The 13,486-nt window shown below is 39.3% G+C and overlaps 2 protein-coding genes across 5 annotated transcripts; both read right to left on the bottom strand.

Annotated features, from left to right (window-relative positions):
- Positions 1-24: 24 nt before the first annotated feature.
- LOC115631222 (glyoxylate reductase/hydroxypyruvate reductase) lies at positions 25-3,114 on the bottom strand. 3 transcript variants are annotated; one of them, XM_030527930.1, is made up of 5 exons: positions 3,063-3,114; positions 1,565-1,978; positions 1,162-1,499; positions 974-1,099; positions 25-282 (listed from the first exon to the last, which is right to left on the bottom strand). In XM_030527930.1, the coding sequence occupies exons 2-5, from the start codon at positions 1,960-1,962 to the stop codon at positions 164-166; spliced, it is 981 nt and encodes a 326-aa protein (XP_030383790.1). In that variant the 5' UTR covers positions 1,963-1,978; positions 3,063-3,114; the 3' UTR covers positions 25-163. The 3 variants fall into 3 exon arrangements, with proteins under 3 accessions (XP_030383790.1, XP_030383788.1, XP_030383789.1); XM_030527928.1 differs by lacking the exon at positions 3,063-3,114 and adding an exon at positions 2,125-2,322; XM_030527929.1 differs by lacking the exon at positions 3,063-3,114 and adding an exon at positions 2,125-2,237 and having other exon boundaries at positions 1,565-2,009.
- An 8,157-nt stretch (positions 3,115-11,271) lies between these two features.
- Positions 11,272-13,359, bottom strand: LOC115631800. 2 transcript variants are annotated; one of them, XM_030528639.1, is made up of 5 exons: positions 13,203-13,359; positions 13,042-13,140; positions 12,329-12,445; positions 11,964-12,273; positions 11,272-11,894 (listed from the first exon to the last, which is right to left on the bottom strand). In XM_030528639.1, exons 1-5 carry the CDS (start codon positions 13,326-13,328, stop codon positions 11,419-11,421), a joined length of 1,128 nt encoding a protein of 375 aa, XP_030384499.1. In that variant the 5' UTR covers positions 13,329-13,359; the 3' UTR covers positions 11,272-11,418. The 2 variants fall into 2 exon arrangements, with proteins under 2 accessions (XP_030384499.1, XP_030384498.1); XM_030528638.1 differs by having other exon boundaries at positions 11,272-12,273.
- Between the last annotated feature and the right edge of the window lie 127 nt (positions 13,360-13,486).

Below are 13,486 nucleotides of genomic sequence, written 5' to 3'. Positions count from 1 at the left end.
TATTTAAATGAGACTCAGTCGGTGTGGGATTGTTTAATTAATTTAATCATTTTTATTGTTGTTGTTGTTCCTATCCATGACCATGAACGGCGCCAACACACACACACAAACACACCTTCCCTTCACATTCTGTGTGCTTAGTCCGCGGTCGGCCTTTCTGTTCCTAGTAGGCGGGCGCAAACATAGGTTCGCCCACCATGCCGCGCAGCACATTGTGGGCCGCTATGGTGGACATCTCAGAGCGTGTGCGGGTCGTCGCGGAGCCAAGGTGGGGAATAACAACTGTGAAATGTGCAAAAATGTTAAATACAAGTACAAGTAAATGTGGTGGAGAGGCAGATAAAGATTTAATGACGCCACTTTGATAAGCACTTAGAGTGCGAAAATTATGAGAGCTTTGGGTGGCGACTTTTTTGGGTGTTATGTCAAGGTCGTATAAGGGTGACCGTTAACATTATTATTTGATTTCACGGTCACGCATTCAACTTATCTCGAGTTAACACTTGCTTTATTGTACTTGTATCATACAAAATGTTCTACTTTATTTATTTGTGATAGATTCGAAACTAGCTTATCAGAAATAATAATCAGAATAATAATTTAGAAATAATAATCATTAGTATAGTATAGGACCTCAAAACCCTGTTACTTGTAGCACCAGAATTAACTTTTTTAAATGAATAAAAAAATAATAATGCTAAAGTTTAACAAAATCTAACAACAAAAATAAATCTTCTGAAAAAAATTAATTTAATTACTCCTCGATAAAAAAGCTGAATTTTAGAATAATTCTTCATAAGCGAACCGAACTGTAAAAATCGGTTTTATAAGTCAGTTTTCGCTACCTATAGCATTATTGGCGATAAGAATGGCAAACATTGCGAATTATAGCTTTTTTTTAGATTAAAATTTTGCGAACTGATTGCAATCGCAATAAACTCAATAGGTATATAAGAAATACTTTCGAACCTACCTAGATTGGGAAGCGTCAACAACTTGTCATTGGCGGGCAGTGGTTCCGGATCTGTCACATCCAAGCCAGCGGAAAATATTTGGTTTGTCTTCAGCGCGTCGTACAAATCGTTCTGATTAATGATTTCTACAAATGAGAAACAAAGTTAGATCCCCAATTATACACATACTCTACACTAGAAAACTTACTGCCACGTCCAATGTTGATCAGCACGGCATTGCTCTTCATCTTGCCGAAGGTGGTGGCATTGAAGATTCCTTGTGTTTCAGGTGTCAGCGGAGCTGCAATAATGATGAAGTCGCTCTTAGAAAGCAGCTCATCGAACTCCACCTTTTTGGCATTGAACTCGGTTTCCAGTTCCTTGGACAAACGGCGACGCGTGGTGTACAGAACCTGTTCAATGTCAAAGCCGGACAAACGTTTGGCTATCGCCTGACCGATCCCGCCAAAGCCAAAGAAGCCAACCGTGGAGTCTCGAATGTCCTGACCCAAAAGCCAATTTAAATGAAAGCTTTCCCAGTTGTTGCTGCAAACCCATAACCGATATTTATAGGGAAATCTTGAAAACAGTGCTCTTAGTGCTCTAATTACCTCTCGATCTTACTACGTCCCTCATGGAAACGACGGGCGGCGGCTATAAGCAAACCCACAGTCAGATCAGCGACGGCCGTGTTGAGAACCGTGGGCGTGTGGCCCAAAGGTATGTTGCGTTTCTTTAGCTCCGCCACATCGACATAATCTATGCCCGCGGACATCGTTGAGATCGCCTTCAAATTCGGACCCGCGGCATCGAGTACCTCAGCATTGAGCGGTTCATGTCCGCCCCAGAACACCCCGTCGACTCCTTTGATTTTTTCCAAAATCTCGGCACGACGCGGAGGCAAACTCTGTACTTGAATGATTTCGCAGTTTTGCTTCAAGAGGTCCAGTCCCGCCTGAGGCACTTCCGGGTGTGTCACTAACACTTTGAAGGCTTTGCCGCTGGACATGTTTTTGTTCTTCGAACTGCGCAAAAGTGAAGCCTCATTATAAGATACTAGTAAAGCGAAGAGAAATGCACAAAAGAGCTTCATTTTAAACAGTTTTCGAAACTAAAAACCAACGGACGTTGTGTCTGAAGCCACGTCTGAAGAACAACTGAGCAAACGCACCTCAAGTTAAACAAATTCTCAGTCAGGAGTTGGCCATGGCCCGTTGCCAGTCTTGACGATAAACTTCTGAACCTGTTTAGCATTTTTCACACAAACACACGCACACACTGCCAAGAAGTAAATACTGAGTGGATTGTTGATGTGCTGAGCTGCTCTTTTAATTTACGATTTAGTTTCAATTCTCTTCTAAGTGCGAGTCTAGTCTGCAGTATAAGACAAAGGAAAGAGTATATTTCTAAATGACAGTGTTTGGCTGTTAATTAAATGTTGACACTTTCGGTTTTACAAGTATATTTAATTTCACAACAATTCGCAATGTGATTCTTATTTTTTAGAGTTTTTGAAGAGCCTATGCTTTTAGTTTCCCAATGAATCAGATTATTTAAGCGAATTCAATTTTCATACTAACTAAAAAAAATAGAGCTAGGCAGCAACTAAATGTTACGTTTTAGTGAGGCACATCTAGTATATACATATAATTTTTTTTTATAACTCCCAATTCAACGACTTCACAAGCCATATTTTCAAGTAGCCACTCATCGTAGATAGAAACAAAACTAATTTAGTTCATTGTCACTAAGTTTTTTTGTTTTTGTTATCAAGCGAACACTCTTCATACGCATGTTATCAAAAAAATACAAAACAATTTCAAAATAACGTTACTATACAGATAATGATCTATTTCTCTAGTACATCCTAATAAATGGAACTGTTTTTTCAATAAACTGTCCCCTGCAAGCTAATTTAAGTCGAAAAATTTAAAGAAACAGCTCGCAAATTTGTAGAAAAGTTCTCTCCACAGCTGTTTGAGTGTAAAGCACAAAAAATACTATCAAGTCCAAAAAATTAATGAAGAACAAAAACTCATAGCTGTGCTCTCTTAATAGTGCCCCCGTCTCTCTCTTTAAACTTGTGATCTCAATTATTTTGCAGCTCACTGTGAATTTTTCCGTTGGATTAATAATGCTGGCAAGCGCCCTTAACTGTTGCGCGTTTGTCGTTCAACTGATTGAAAGCCGGTTGAGCATTGCTTTTTTACTGAACTTTTTTATCAGTCAGTTATATTTATAGGTAACTCACTGATGCATGGCCATTATATGAGATAATAGATGGTCGTGATGTTGTATTTTTTGGTCTTTTGATTAGTACATTAAGTATTTCACAACAAAATAAAAAAAAAATAATAATAATAATAATAAACTCGTGTTACGTGGATATTAGGAGAGTCTTCTTACCAGTCTAACCTTCTAAGTTCGGTTTATGTAGCTTTAAAAATCTAGACAGTGTTGACGAAATTTTTATGCTTATGGGAGTAGTACTGAAGTGACTCTGTTTCGCTAAGTTTTCCTAGAACTTTGATGAAATCGGCTGAAATTTAAAACAAAAGTAGATAATTGTGATAAGCTAATATATAAGCTTAAAATTCACAAATAAAGAAGAACGTTTGCAATAAAGCCAATCAAGATACAAGATACCACATACTTGTACTATAACCTAATCTTAATTCCGAATACCTTTTCAATACAATAAGTAACTACTGTTTATGTTGTTCTTTATATCAGACTATTAATACAAGTACTATACACCTATTTATTAGCTAATATCAGAAACCGATAGACTGAATTCCAACATAATGAAACAATTTCTGGCTGAAGGCTCGTCTTGTCAGAAATTCCCCATCAAATCCACTCCACGATCGCCTTGAGTGTGTCATGTTAAAAAATAATGCAATCTTTACAATTCAAAATTGGTTCCTCATTGCACTCACATTCCACATTCTCAGCGTATTTTTATTTTGTTTGTTTTACTGCTTATCTCGTTTCTCGGCTGTGGTCCAAGTGCCTCGTTGCTTATCTTATCGACGACTGGTATTACTTCCCTTACTGTCCGCAGCCCCGGCCCAGCAAGCACATTATTGTTGCTGCACTCTGCGGCCACAGAGCCCCATCACCGAACTCTTTGGTGCGCGGTGTGCCGTTAGAGCTGCGCGCCTGCTTAAAATACCAGTTGGGGATTTTTCCCATGTGATTTCGGGCTCTGGTGCCGACTGTTTCCAATTGGAATGGGTGGTTCACGAAGTGGAGCTTCCCCATGGGAGCCACAGCCACTACAGAGCAGTAGCAGCCATTGCCAGTACGGACCAGTCTGACACAGCCCGTCCCGGCCCGGCCCAATACTGGAACGTTGTGGAACTTCTTGCCCCTGCTGCACTATTCAGTGGTTTAGTTTCAGTTCATATGTTTTATAATAACGTTTTTTGTGAGCGGATCTGCTCAAATTTTGTCCGCAAATTAGCAGGCGCGCAGCGTCTCTCGCTGCGCTCCGACTCTGGCTTTGACTCTGGGTGTGAAAATAGCAGCGCAAGAATTGCCGTCGCTTTCGCTGTCAGTCGTCGTTCGCGCGCACTCATTTCATATGTACGCCCGAGTGTGTGTGTGTGTGTGTTTGCTTATGTTTGAGTGTTTAGTCGAAGTGCACATTGGGCCGAAAGAGAGAGGATGGGAGATGAAAGGGAATGGTGTGTATTTTTAACTCAAGTGTGTTAAGGCTTCTTTCTAGAACGAAGCAACGAATGCAAGACAAACTAAAGAGATAAAATTACCTCACAGCATAGAAAGGGATTTGTTAAATATCATAAATAATTAGTATATCGCTAGTATTTTGTATCTTTTTTTTTAATAAACGGTTCTAAAATAAGAAAACTTTTTTAAATTTTAAGTATGGCTTTTCCGTAGATATCATAAAACAGAAGAAGTTTTGAAAATAACTTTAAATTTTAACTAAAAAAGTAAAGCAACGCTCAGAAAAATGTTCTAGTAAAATGCACAAAAACTAAAATCGCGTTTATATTTTAAAAGAATTGTCTTTTTTTTTATTGAAAAATATGTAGCAACAAATGCTAAGAACTTATACAAAGATTAATTATGTTTAATTTAAGACCGTTTTTGATTATAATTATTCTAATTATACCCCGTTAGCAAAGGGTAAAAGGATTTACTAGTTTACTGCGAATGCACATATGTTTTCTTTCTTGTTTTCAGTGTTCATATCTATGTATTTTAACATTTTTTGTAATTATAACTTTTATAACTCATTGAGAAATATTCGTTACTCACCTAACTTCAAATTAAAAAGAACAATTTCGCCTGTTCCATTTTCTGTTTTTCACAATGAAATGTGCAGAATATAAATGTATTATATATTATATCCAGAAAAGATAGAGTTATATATATATATATAAATCAGTATTTTTTATCGAAGAAAAACTGTTCAAGCCAATTATTAATTTCGATTCCACAGAATTGAATAGGATGCGGATTGACTTTTGTGCCAGTGTGCTGGAAAATAAATATTGCACTGCGACTGAGTTTCGCACATTTGCTTTTGAAAGGGGCACTCGCGATTGGGGCATAGGCAATGCAATTATGAGTTGGCGCAGCAGAACTCTCTGTAGTATCCTTGAGCCTGCGGTGCCAATGAGACAGGCTCTGGCTCAGGCTCAGGTACAGGCACAGGCACTGGCAGGCTTCCACTGCCAGACTGCCTGCACTTAGCTTAATTACGTCGCCGGGAGTCGCACTGCAAGCAAAGGGGATGTACTACGTATTTTTATTTGGCACCGTATTGGGGGCGGAAAAAGTACATAAAGCTGGGGCGAATTCATTTTTAGCATGCTTGGCGCCAAGTTTCCATTGCTGTTGTTGTTGTGGCGTTGCGGGGGCGTCATGGACAGTACCGGGCGCCTCATTCAGCCAAGAACCAAATGAAACGTGCAATGCGCGCATTTTGTCTGCGAGTGTGTGAAGCTTGTTGTGGTTGTTGTTTCTGTCGTGTTGTTGGCTTTTACAGCGTTACGAGTGTGTGTGTGTGTGTGGATGTGTGTGTGTGTTCTTTTGTTTCGTGTGTGCCTGCCTGCCTGCCTGCTGATGATTTTCTTTCTTTTGTGTGCGACTCTTTGCTTTGGTCTGCTCCAGCTTTGGTCGCGCTGCCGTCGTCGTCGGCTGTTGATTTTTATGCTTTCCTGTTACCAAAACACGATGCGTCATTTTGACTGACGTAACCAGAGACAGCTGTCTATCAGATGGCGCAACTTCGTAGCCACTCGCCGGCTTAACGGAAACTGCCCAGCGACGCCCTGCAGCCGCCCATTACTGTTACACACAGTACGTCCGACTGCGCGTTGCCATTGTCAGCCATTGCTGCGGTTTCGCTAACAAGTGCACAGCAAATAGCAACAAACGAAGACAGCCAACCAACCAGCGGCCGGGCAAGTGGAACCACTCAAAACACTAACACACACACACTCACAAATATGTATATACATACATATGTATGTGCCAAATTTATCAAAACTGATAAATTATGCAGAGCCGTGCAAAGTGACGACAGTGGCTCATAATAGAGATGGGCAGTGCGGTTACAATTGTGTGTCACGTATACAATAGTGAGTGTGACATTTAACATTAATAAAAATCCCCTCTGCGAACTGTCCTTATAGTACGGATGCTCCAGTAGGTGGATGCGATTCCTACTACATACTTTAACATTTGAATGAAATTGCTTAAAACTAATATGAGTAGTTCCCCTCTTCAAAAGCTTTCATTTGTACTTTTATAGATGCTAACGAAATCTAACAGATAAAGTTATTTCTAGTCCTTAAAGATTCGTAAATTTCTACAACACATTAAATAAACAACTATTTCTGTCGATTTATTTATTTAGGTGGCTTCAACAATGCATTTCGAAAATTTGTGAACCATCCACCTCCATAAATAGATAAAAACCCTATCTGTTTTTAATAATTCGAATTCATCCGGGCACATAATTAGCACGCCTTACTATCTTAATTCCATTCAGCGTAGCTTCATTCTATAAATCAGTAAATCTTCCTAATGAAAGACATTTATTTCGGTATTTTTATTTGCCCTTTTTATTATGGTTGTTCCTTCAACCGATTTCTATAACATTTCTCTAAGTGACATAAAAACTTTATTGACAGCGTGACAAACGAACAATTCCATTGCACATCCCTAGCTCATCAGCGCCATTGTTGTTGCTGTCGACTAACGGTATAGCCGGGTTCGTTGTCGGGGGGGCAACAAAACATTAAAAAAAGAAACGAAGCTCCACAGAAACAGAATTTTTGGAACATTTCCGTAAAGCTGCTGCTTCAACTTTATGATTGCCCTTCGATCGGCAGCCGGTAAAGTCGCAGCTGCAATGTCAAACGTGAAGGTCGCAGCTGCAGCAACCACTCAACCACCCACAAGCCACTAGCCACAATTGTTTCTCGGGTTCTCTCAGGTTGTCTGCAGCATCCGCGCTGCGCCTCATTCTGTTTGCTTCATAACAAACTACAGCTTATTCAAAAATGGTGGACAAAGCTGCAAGCGACAAAGCTGCAAAAAGCGGCGCTTGCGTAAGTCACAAAACAATAAAAACAAGCAAGAGGGGATGTTAGAGACTGTATGCCCGACAGTTAAATACTCCGTACTCCACAAAACATTAATAAATGTATTAAAAATGTTTAAAAACTCGTTATTCCAAAGATTTGGGAGATATTACAAACGAAGTTAGTTTATAGGCGATTGGATAGCTTAAATTTGTACAACTTGGATGAATTTTATATGAATTTATTAGACCGAATTCTATGGTACGAAAATGGGAACAGCCTTGATTTGGGCACGAAGATGTACTCTTTATACAGAGTATACAGATACAACAAAAATAAATATACACGTATGTACATTCATATGTATGTATGTGTGCATGGATAAATGCTGTGAGGAGGCGGCAACGTCGTGCCCTACGCAGGCGCTATAAGTTGAGAACAGACAGCATCAGCAGCCAACCAGCATCCGAAATGTCTCCTACTTGCAGCCCCAACTTCAAAACAAAAGACGGAGAAAAAAGAAGCAGATAAAAAAGCACGAGTGCGACACAAATTTTTATTTGTAGGCTCCCTAAAAGTCAACGCGCAGCATTGAGGCAGGTCCCTCTACATGATACTTGCGACCAGGCGCGCAAACTGAAAAAGCAAGCGACGCGCCGAAAGACAAAAACAAAGCAACAGCAAATAAGCACAGTCTATGTGTGTGTGTGTGTGTGCGTGTGCATGTGTAGCCCCACAATAGAGGGGCGCCTACGTCACAGCAGCAACAACAACAACCACAGCAACACAGAGAGGTGGCCCCACAGACAAACGAGCGCCGAAAAACTTGCGCGTGAGAATGAGAAAGAGAAAAAGAGCGGTGGAGATGTAGAGAGTGCCGCGCATGTTCGTTGGTATGGCTGTGGGGGAGTTGGCGCAATTGTTGTTGTTTTATGCTTACTTGCTTGTTTTCGTCTTTTGCAGTGTCTCCATCAGCACTAGTAGTACACAAAAAACAAACAAACGGCTATCCAACTGTGTTAAATTCACAGTTAGTCAGCTGCATGCTTGCTACCTGTAGTAGGTGCTCTTGTTATTGTCGTCGTTGGTGTTGTTGTTGTGGCTGCTGCTGCTCTTGATTGACTGACAACGCGTACGTTGTGCAGGTGGCGAGAGGTTTGTGTAATGAAAGCAGCAGTTAAATTAACTTCGACTAAAGGCCAGACGCAGCAACTAGGCAACAATTAATGCTATGTTACCGTTGCTTAATGTGCGCTCCTCTAGTTGTTGTTGTTGTTAGACATTTTGGTGTTGCCAGCAATGCATAATTACGTACACTGGTCGGCACAATTATTTTGACGAACTGTACTCACGACTATCGGTGCTGGTTGCTTTTAGTTTCAAGGAATAACGGTACAATTTTCATACGGGATATAGAGTTCATAGCAACAACAATATGTAGGCAAAATATTTTGCCTATTACTCTTCACACCTTCTTTCTACAAATGACAATGTGAGTTGACTGCGGATTCAGGCACGGCATAAGTATTTTGACCAAATCTTTGTCGCCGTTTTCGCGTACGTTTTATCAAGTGATACTAAAATAACTTTGGTGTAACAATTTTTGTTGACCTTTTTACATTATTTTCATTAAAATTTGATTCAAAAGTAATCGATACAATGGTAAAAAAGACAGAATTAAGTTATGTTGTTAGAGCCTCAATAGTGGCGAAGTTTAATGCCGGCGTAGCACCAAAAGACATTGCAAATGAATATAATTTGTCGCGGCAAACAGTCCACTATCAAATTAACAAATATAAGACCCACAATCACGTCAAAAACTTGCCTAGATCAGGTGCTAACCGCAAAACAACACCCATTGAAGATCGAGTCCTATTGCGGGAATTTAAAAAAAATATTCATTTAAAGCCGCAAGCTGCTGCAGATCAATGGAATAAGTCGACCAAGACTCCAATCAGTGAGCGTACTGTTCGGCGACGCCTAAAAGAAGTAGATTTTAAGACATACAAAGCGAAGGACATACCTTACATATCAAAGGTGAACAAGCTCAAAAGATTGGCTTTTGCAAAGGAGCATCTGCATAAGCCAAAAGAGTTTTGGAGAAGCGTTCTATGGACAGATGAAAGCTCCTTTGAATACAATTCATCAAAAACAAAGATTTTTGTAAGGCTCCCACAGTTTCAAAGACAAAAAAATATCCCCGTATGTCAAAAAGTGAGCCATGGCGGAGGCTCAGTCATGTTCTGGGGATGCATTGCGTACAATGGGTTAGGTGATTTCGTTCCCATCACCGGCTCAATGAACCAGCAACAATATTTGAGTACCCTTAACGAAAACGCATTCCCTTCCGGTGACAGGCTGATTGGAGAATCATTTATCCTGCAACAGGATAACGCCCCATGCCACAAAAGCAAAATGATAAGAGCATTTTTAACCGATGTTGGTGTTACTACTCTGGATTGGCCACCACAAAGTCCGGACTTAAACGTTATTGAGAATGTGTGGTCTCTTGTAAAACGTAAAAGAAATGCGTCTTTGCATAAAACCGAAGAAGAAACTATTTCCGAGGTCACTTCTCTTTGGAAAGAGATACCATTAGAGGTCCTTCAAAATTTAGTGGACTCAGTTCCAAGACGTCTTCAAAAAGTTATCGAAGCCAAAGGCGGGTATACATTTTATTAATCTACCATCAATTTCTTATGTTTTGTTTAGTATTAAGCTTTGTTTTTTTTGTTAATATCCATTGTCAAAATACTTATGCCAACCCATGAAAATTACCTTGATTTATAATTTTAAAAGTCCTTATAAAAATATATCCTTTGAATTATTTTTAAGTTTGTAATACCAATATGGAATTGAGAAAAAAAATTTCCTTTGATATCTTAAACCAATAACCAGTTATTGACAAAAATGTATGATTTTCTTCTCGTCAAAATAATTGTGCCGACCAGTGTATACGCTTACTTACATATCCACATACTTACATACATATAAACATTTGCGATAAAGAGTGACATAGTGCGAAGCAAAAGTATTGTGACAGGCTAAATGGAACATTGTTTTAAAGTTATTAATTTTTTAAGAGTAAGATTTTAAGATTCTAATATTAATATTGCAAGATGAAACACCTGTGAACGGTATAATAATATTAATAAAAAGTAGTTTCTCTAGTTATAATATACCATCGATAGACAATTACCTGCACATTATTTCTTTATTAACTTTAGAGCTGCAATAGTTACTTAAATTGCTTTATGTACATGCCATTTATTCTTGATTTCTCACGGTAACCCATATGTACATAGACTAATTTATTTTATTTTTAAAACATTGAACAGGAAAAGCTCCATAATAAAGAATTATTACATTATACATATACTTTTTTTTAATAGTAGACATATATATATATATTTCATAGTGGAAATTAAGCTTTTGTGCATGACATACTGTACTAGTTTAAAAAATCCATAATTGATTTAAATTATTTCTTTTACTATACCTTATTATGTAACAATACTTTTGCGCACTAACGTAATACATACAAACATGTAACTTCATTCCCAAGTACCTCATATCTTGGAATTGGGCACACGACTAGCTTTTGTACTTCAGCATAGAGATAAGAGTTGGTTCTCATGTCAGTCACAGACACAAACACAAACACAAATAAAGGGGCCAGCAAAATAGTGCATATCCCCAGACATTTATACATACATATATGTATATGTACATATGTTTGAATAAACACAAATATGTGAGTTTTTCTTTTTTTTTTTTCAGTTTTTATGTGAGTGTGTGTTTTCACAAATAATTTAAGTTGCTTTTCCGGGACATTACGAGCATAATTTACATTTGAAAACCAATTCAAAAATACATGTTTATGTTACTTTCGAATACTTGTATTATTGGGTTACAAAGTTGTTATTGTTGTCGATGTTGCCGATATTGTCGTTTTGTGATACATTTTCCAAATTAGCGCCTGGAGCAACATTGTTCCAATAGTACTGAAAGGGTAGGGGTGGTTGTTCAGCCTCCTCTATCGGTGGAGGATTCTGCTGTGGTCCATTCGGACCAGTACTCGGTACAGTTTCCATCGAGAGCTCCTCAGGGCGCTCATAATAATGTGACCCCAAGATGGGCGCCTCGGAAGGGTAATTGCTTATGCCACCACCAGCTGGATAGTAATTAGATTCCTCGGTGGGCGATGGGGGAACCAAGCGATGGTTCACATAATCGCTTGTCCAATCGCTATTGAAGTCATTGCTTATTGGGTTGGGAGGCCTGGCCGGATCATAGCCATAATGAGCCAGATTTCGTGAGTTTGGATTGTGGGACGGCGAATAACCCATCGAACTTACATTTTGAACAGTTGAACTACCTAGATCCCTCAAATAAAGTGGTAAATAGAAGCTGGAATAATTTTGTGAGAGAGACATTGTCGACTGACCAATTGGGTGAAGTCGTCGACTGGTGGCAGCGTCGCTTAGTATGTGTGTGGTGTCCAACAATATGGAGTGCATTTGGTGTTCCAGCCGAGAGACTAAGTTCACCCTAGACAGGGACAATCCATGTCCAGTATTTGATTGACTGGACAACCCACCGCTATAGAACGGCAGCTGACGGTTCTCTAGTTCCGCCAGCAGCTGTTGGGCATTATTAAATGCCCGATGGATCTCTGCGGCAACCGATGGTATTCCATTAGCTTGGGCTAACTGACTGCACATGGTAGAATCGGCCAATACGTTTCGACCTGGGTTCTATACATTGATATTATTGAAAGCATTTTCATTATGTTTTCATGAAGCAACATACCAGCTGCTCGTTGTAGGGTAATGGAGTTGGAAAAGCTGCAGAGCTCGTGCTTGGAATCTCATTTAGCTGCACGTTTGGAGAGGAGTGCCAAATATCTTCTGTTGCGCGAGATAGTCCCTGCATAGAGGAGCGTTAATTTCTTCACAAACTACTAAAGCACTTTTTCTGTCAACGCTGATTTTGAAGTGCAGTAATATGAATTGTGAATATCGGACATATCGTTGCAAGATTTAAAAACAATCCTAACCAATTCCAAAAACTATGAGAGTCCTGTAGACTCCTAAGGCCACTTCTGGTTTAGAAATGTTTCATGAATTTAGTTCTAGACGGAGTAATAATAGCGTAGGAATAGGAGGCAGAAGGATACTTTTAAAATGCACTCGTACTGCGTAGATAAACCTAATAGTATATACCCTTATTCCTGTAACATATAGGATATAAGAACTGTGAACTATCTTTCCTCCCGACACCAGCACTATGAGCCGTGGCATAGCTTGCCAGCTTGGCTCGTAATTCTGAATTTAGAATTCTTCTTTGTAATGTAGGTCTAATAACGCCTGCGATTACTTTGTTCTCAAGATTCCTTCATATGTATTTATTATTTTAGTCGGTACCTTATACTAACAAAACGCAAATAAATAAATCAAACTAAAAGTCAATCAAAATCAGCGAATAGAATCATAGAAGAATAGTCTTTTTGAAACTGTACTTACAGGACGTCGTTGTGCAATGCTCCTGCGAGCAGGACCTCCAAAGCTATTAGCACTTAGCAGACGTGGTGTTACGCATGCCAACAGGCCAGAAGTCTTGCGCTAACGGATCAAAACGACTTGAGAAATCATCCCGTTCCCTGTTCTATGGGCTCTACATTTACCTGCACGCACTGGGGTGGTGGCCCATCTCCGCTTTCGTCGCCAATAACGTGATTTAACTGGGATTCGGCAGCATCTATATTTGGTGGCTCGCTCAATTCTGGATGTATACCATTGTTACACCACATTTTTTATAACTTTATTTTATTTAATTTTATATTTTTCTTCAACTTTTCACAATAGAACAGATTGGAATTGACTGCGTTGAGTAGTCAGAAAAAAAGGCAGCATTAGATAAAGCTGCTTTGATGGCTCCAGCTTTTGTATGTGTAGTGATTACAAACTT

Source organism: Scaptodrosophila lebanonensis, unplaced genomic scaffold, assembly GCF_003285725.1.
Source record: "Scaptodrosophila lebanonensis strain 11010-0011.00,11010-0021.00 unplaced genomic scaffold, SlebRS2 tig00001412-arrow-pilon, whole genome shotgun sequence".
Classification (NCBI taxonomy): domain Eukaryota; kingdom Metazoa; phylum Arthropoda; class Insecta; order Diptera; family Drosophilidae; genus Scaptodrosophila; species Scaptodrosophila lebanonensis.
Note: the sequence above shows the minus strand (reverse complement) of the source record. Positions and strands in the feature narration are given on the sequence as shown.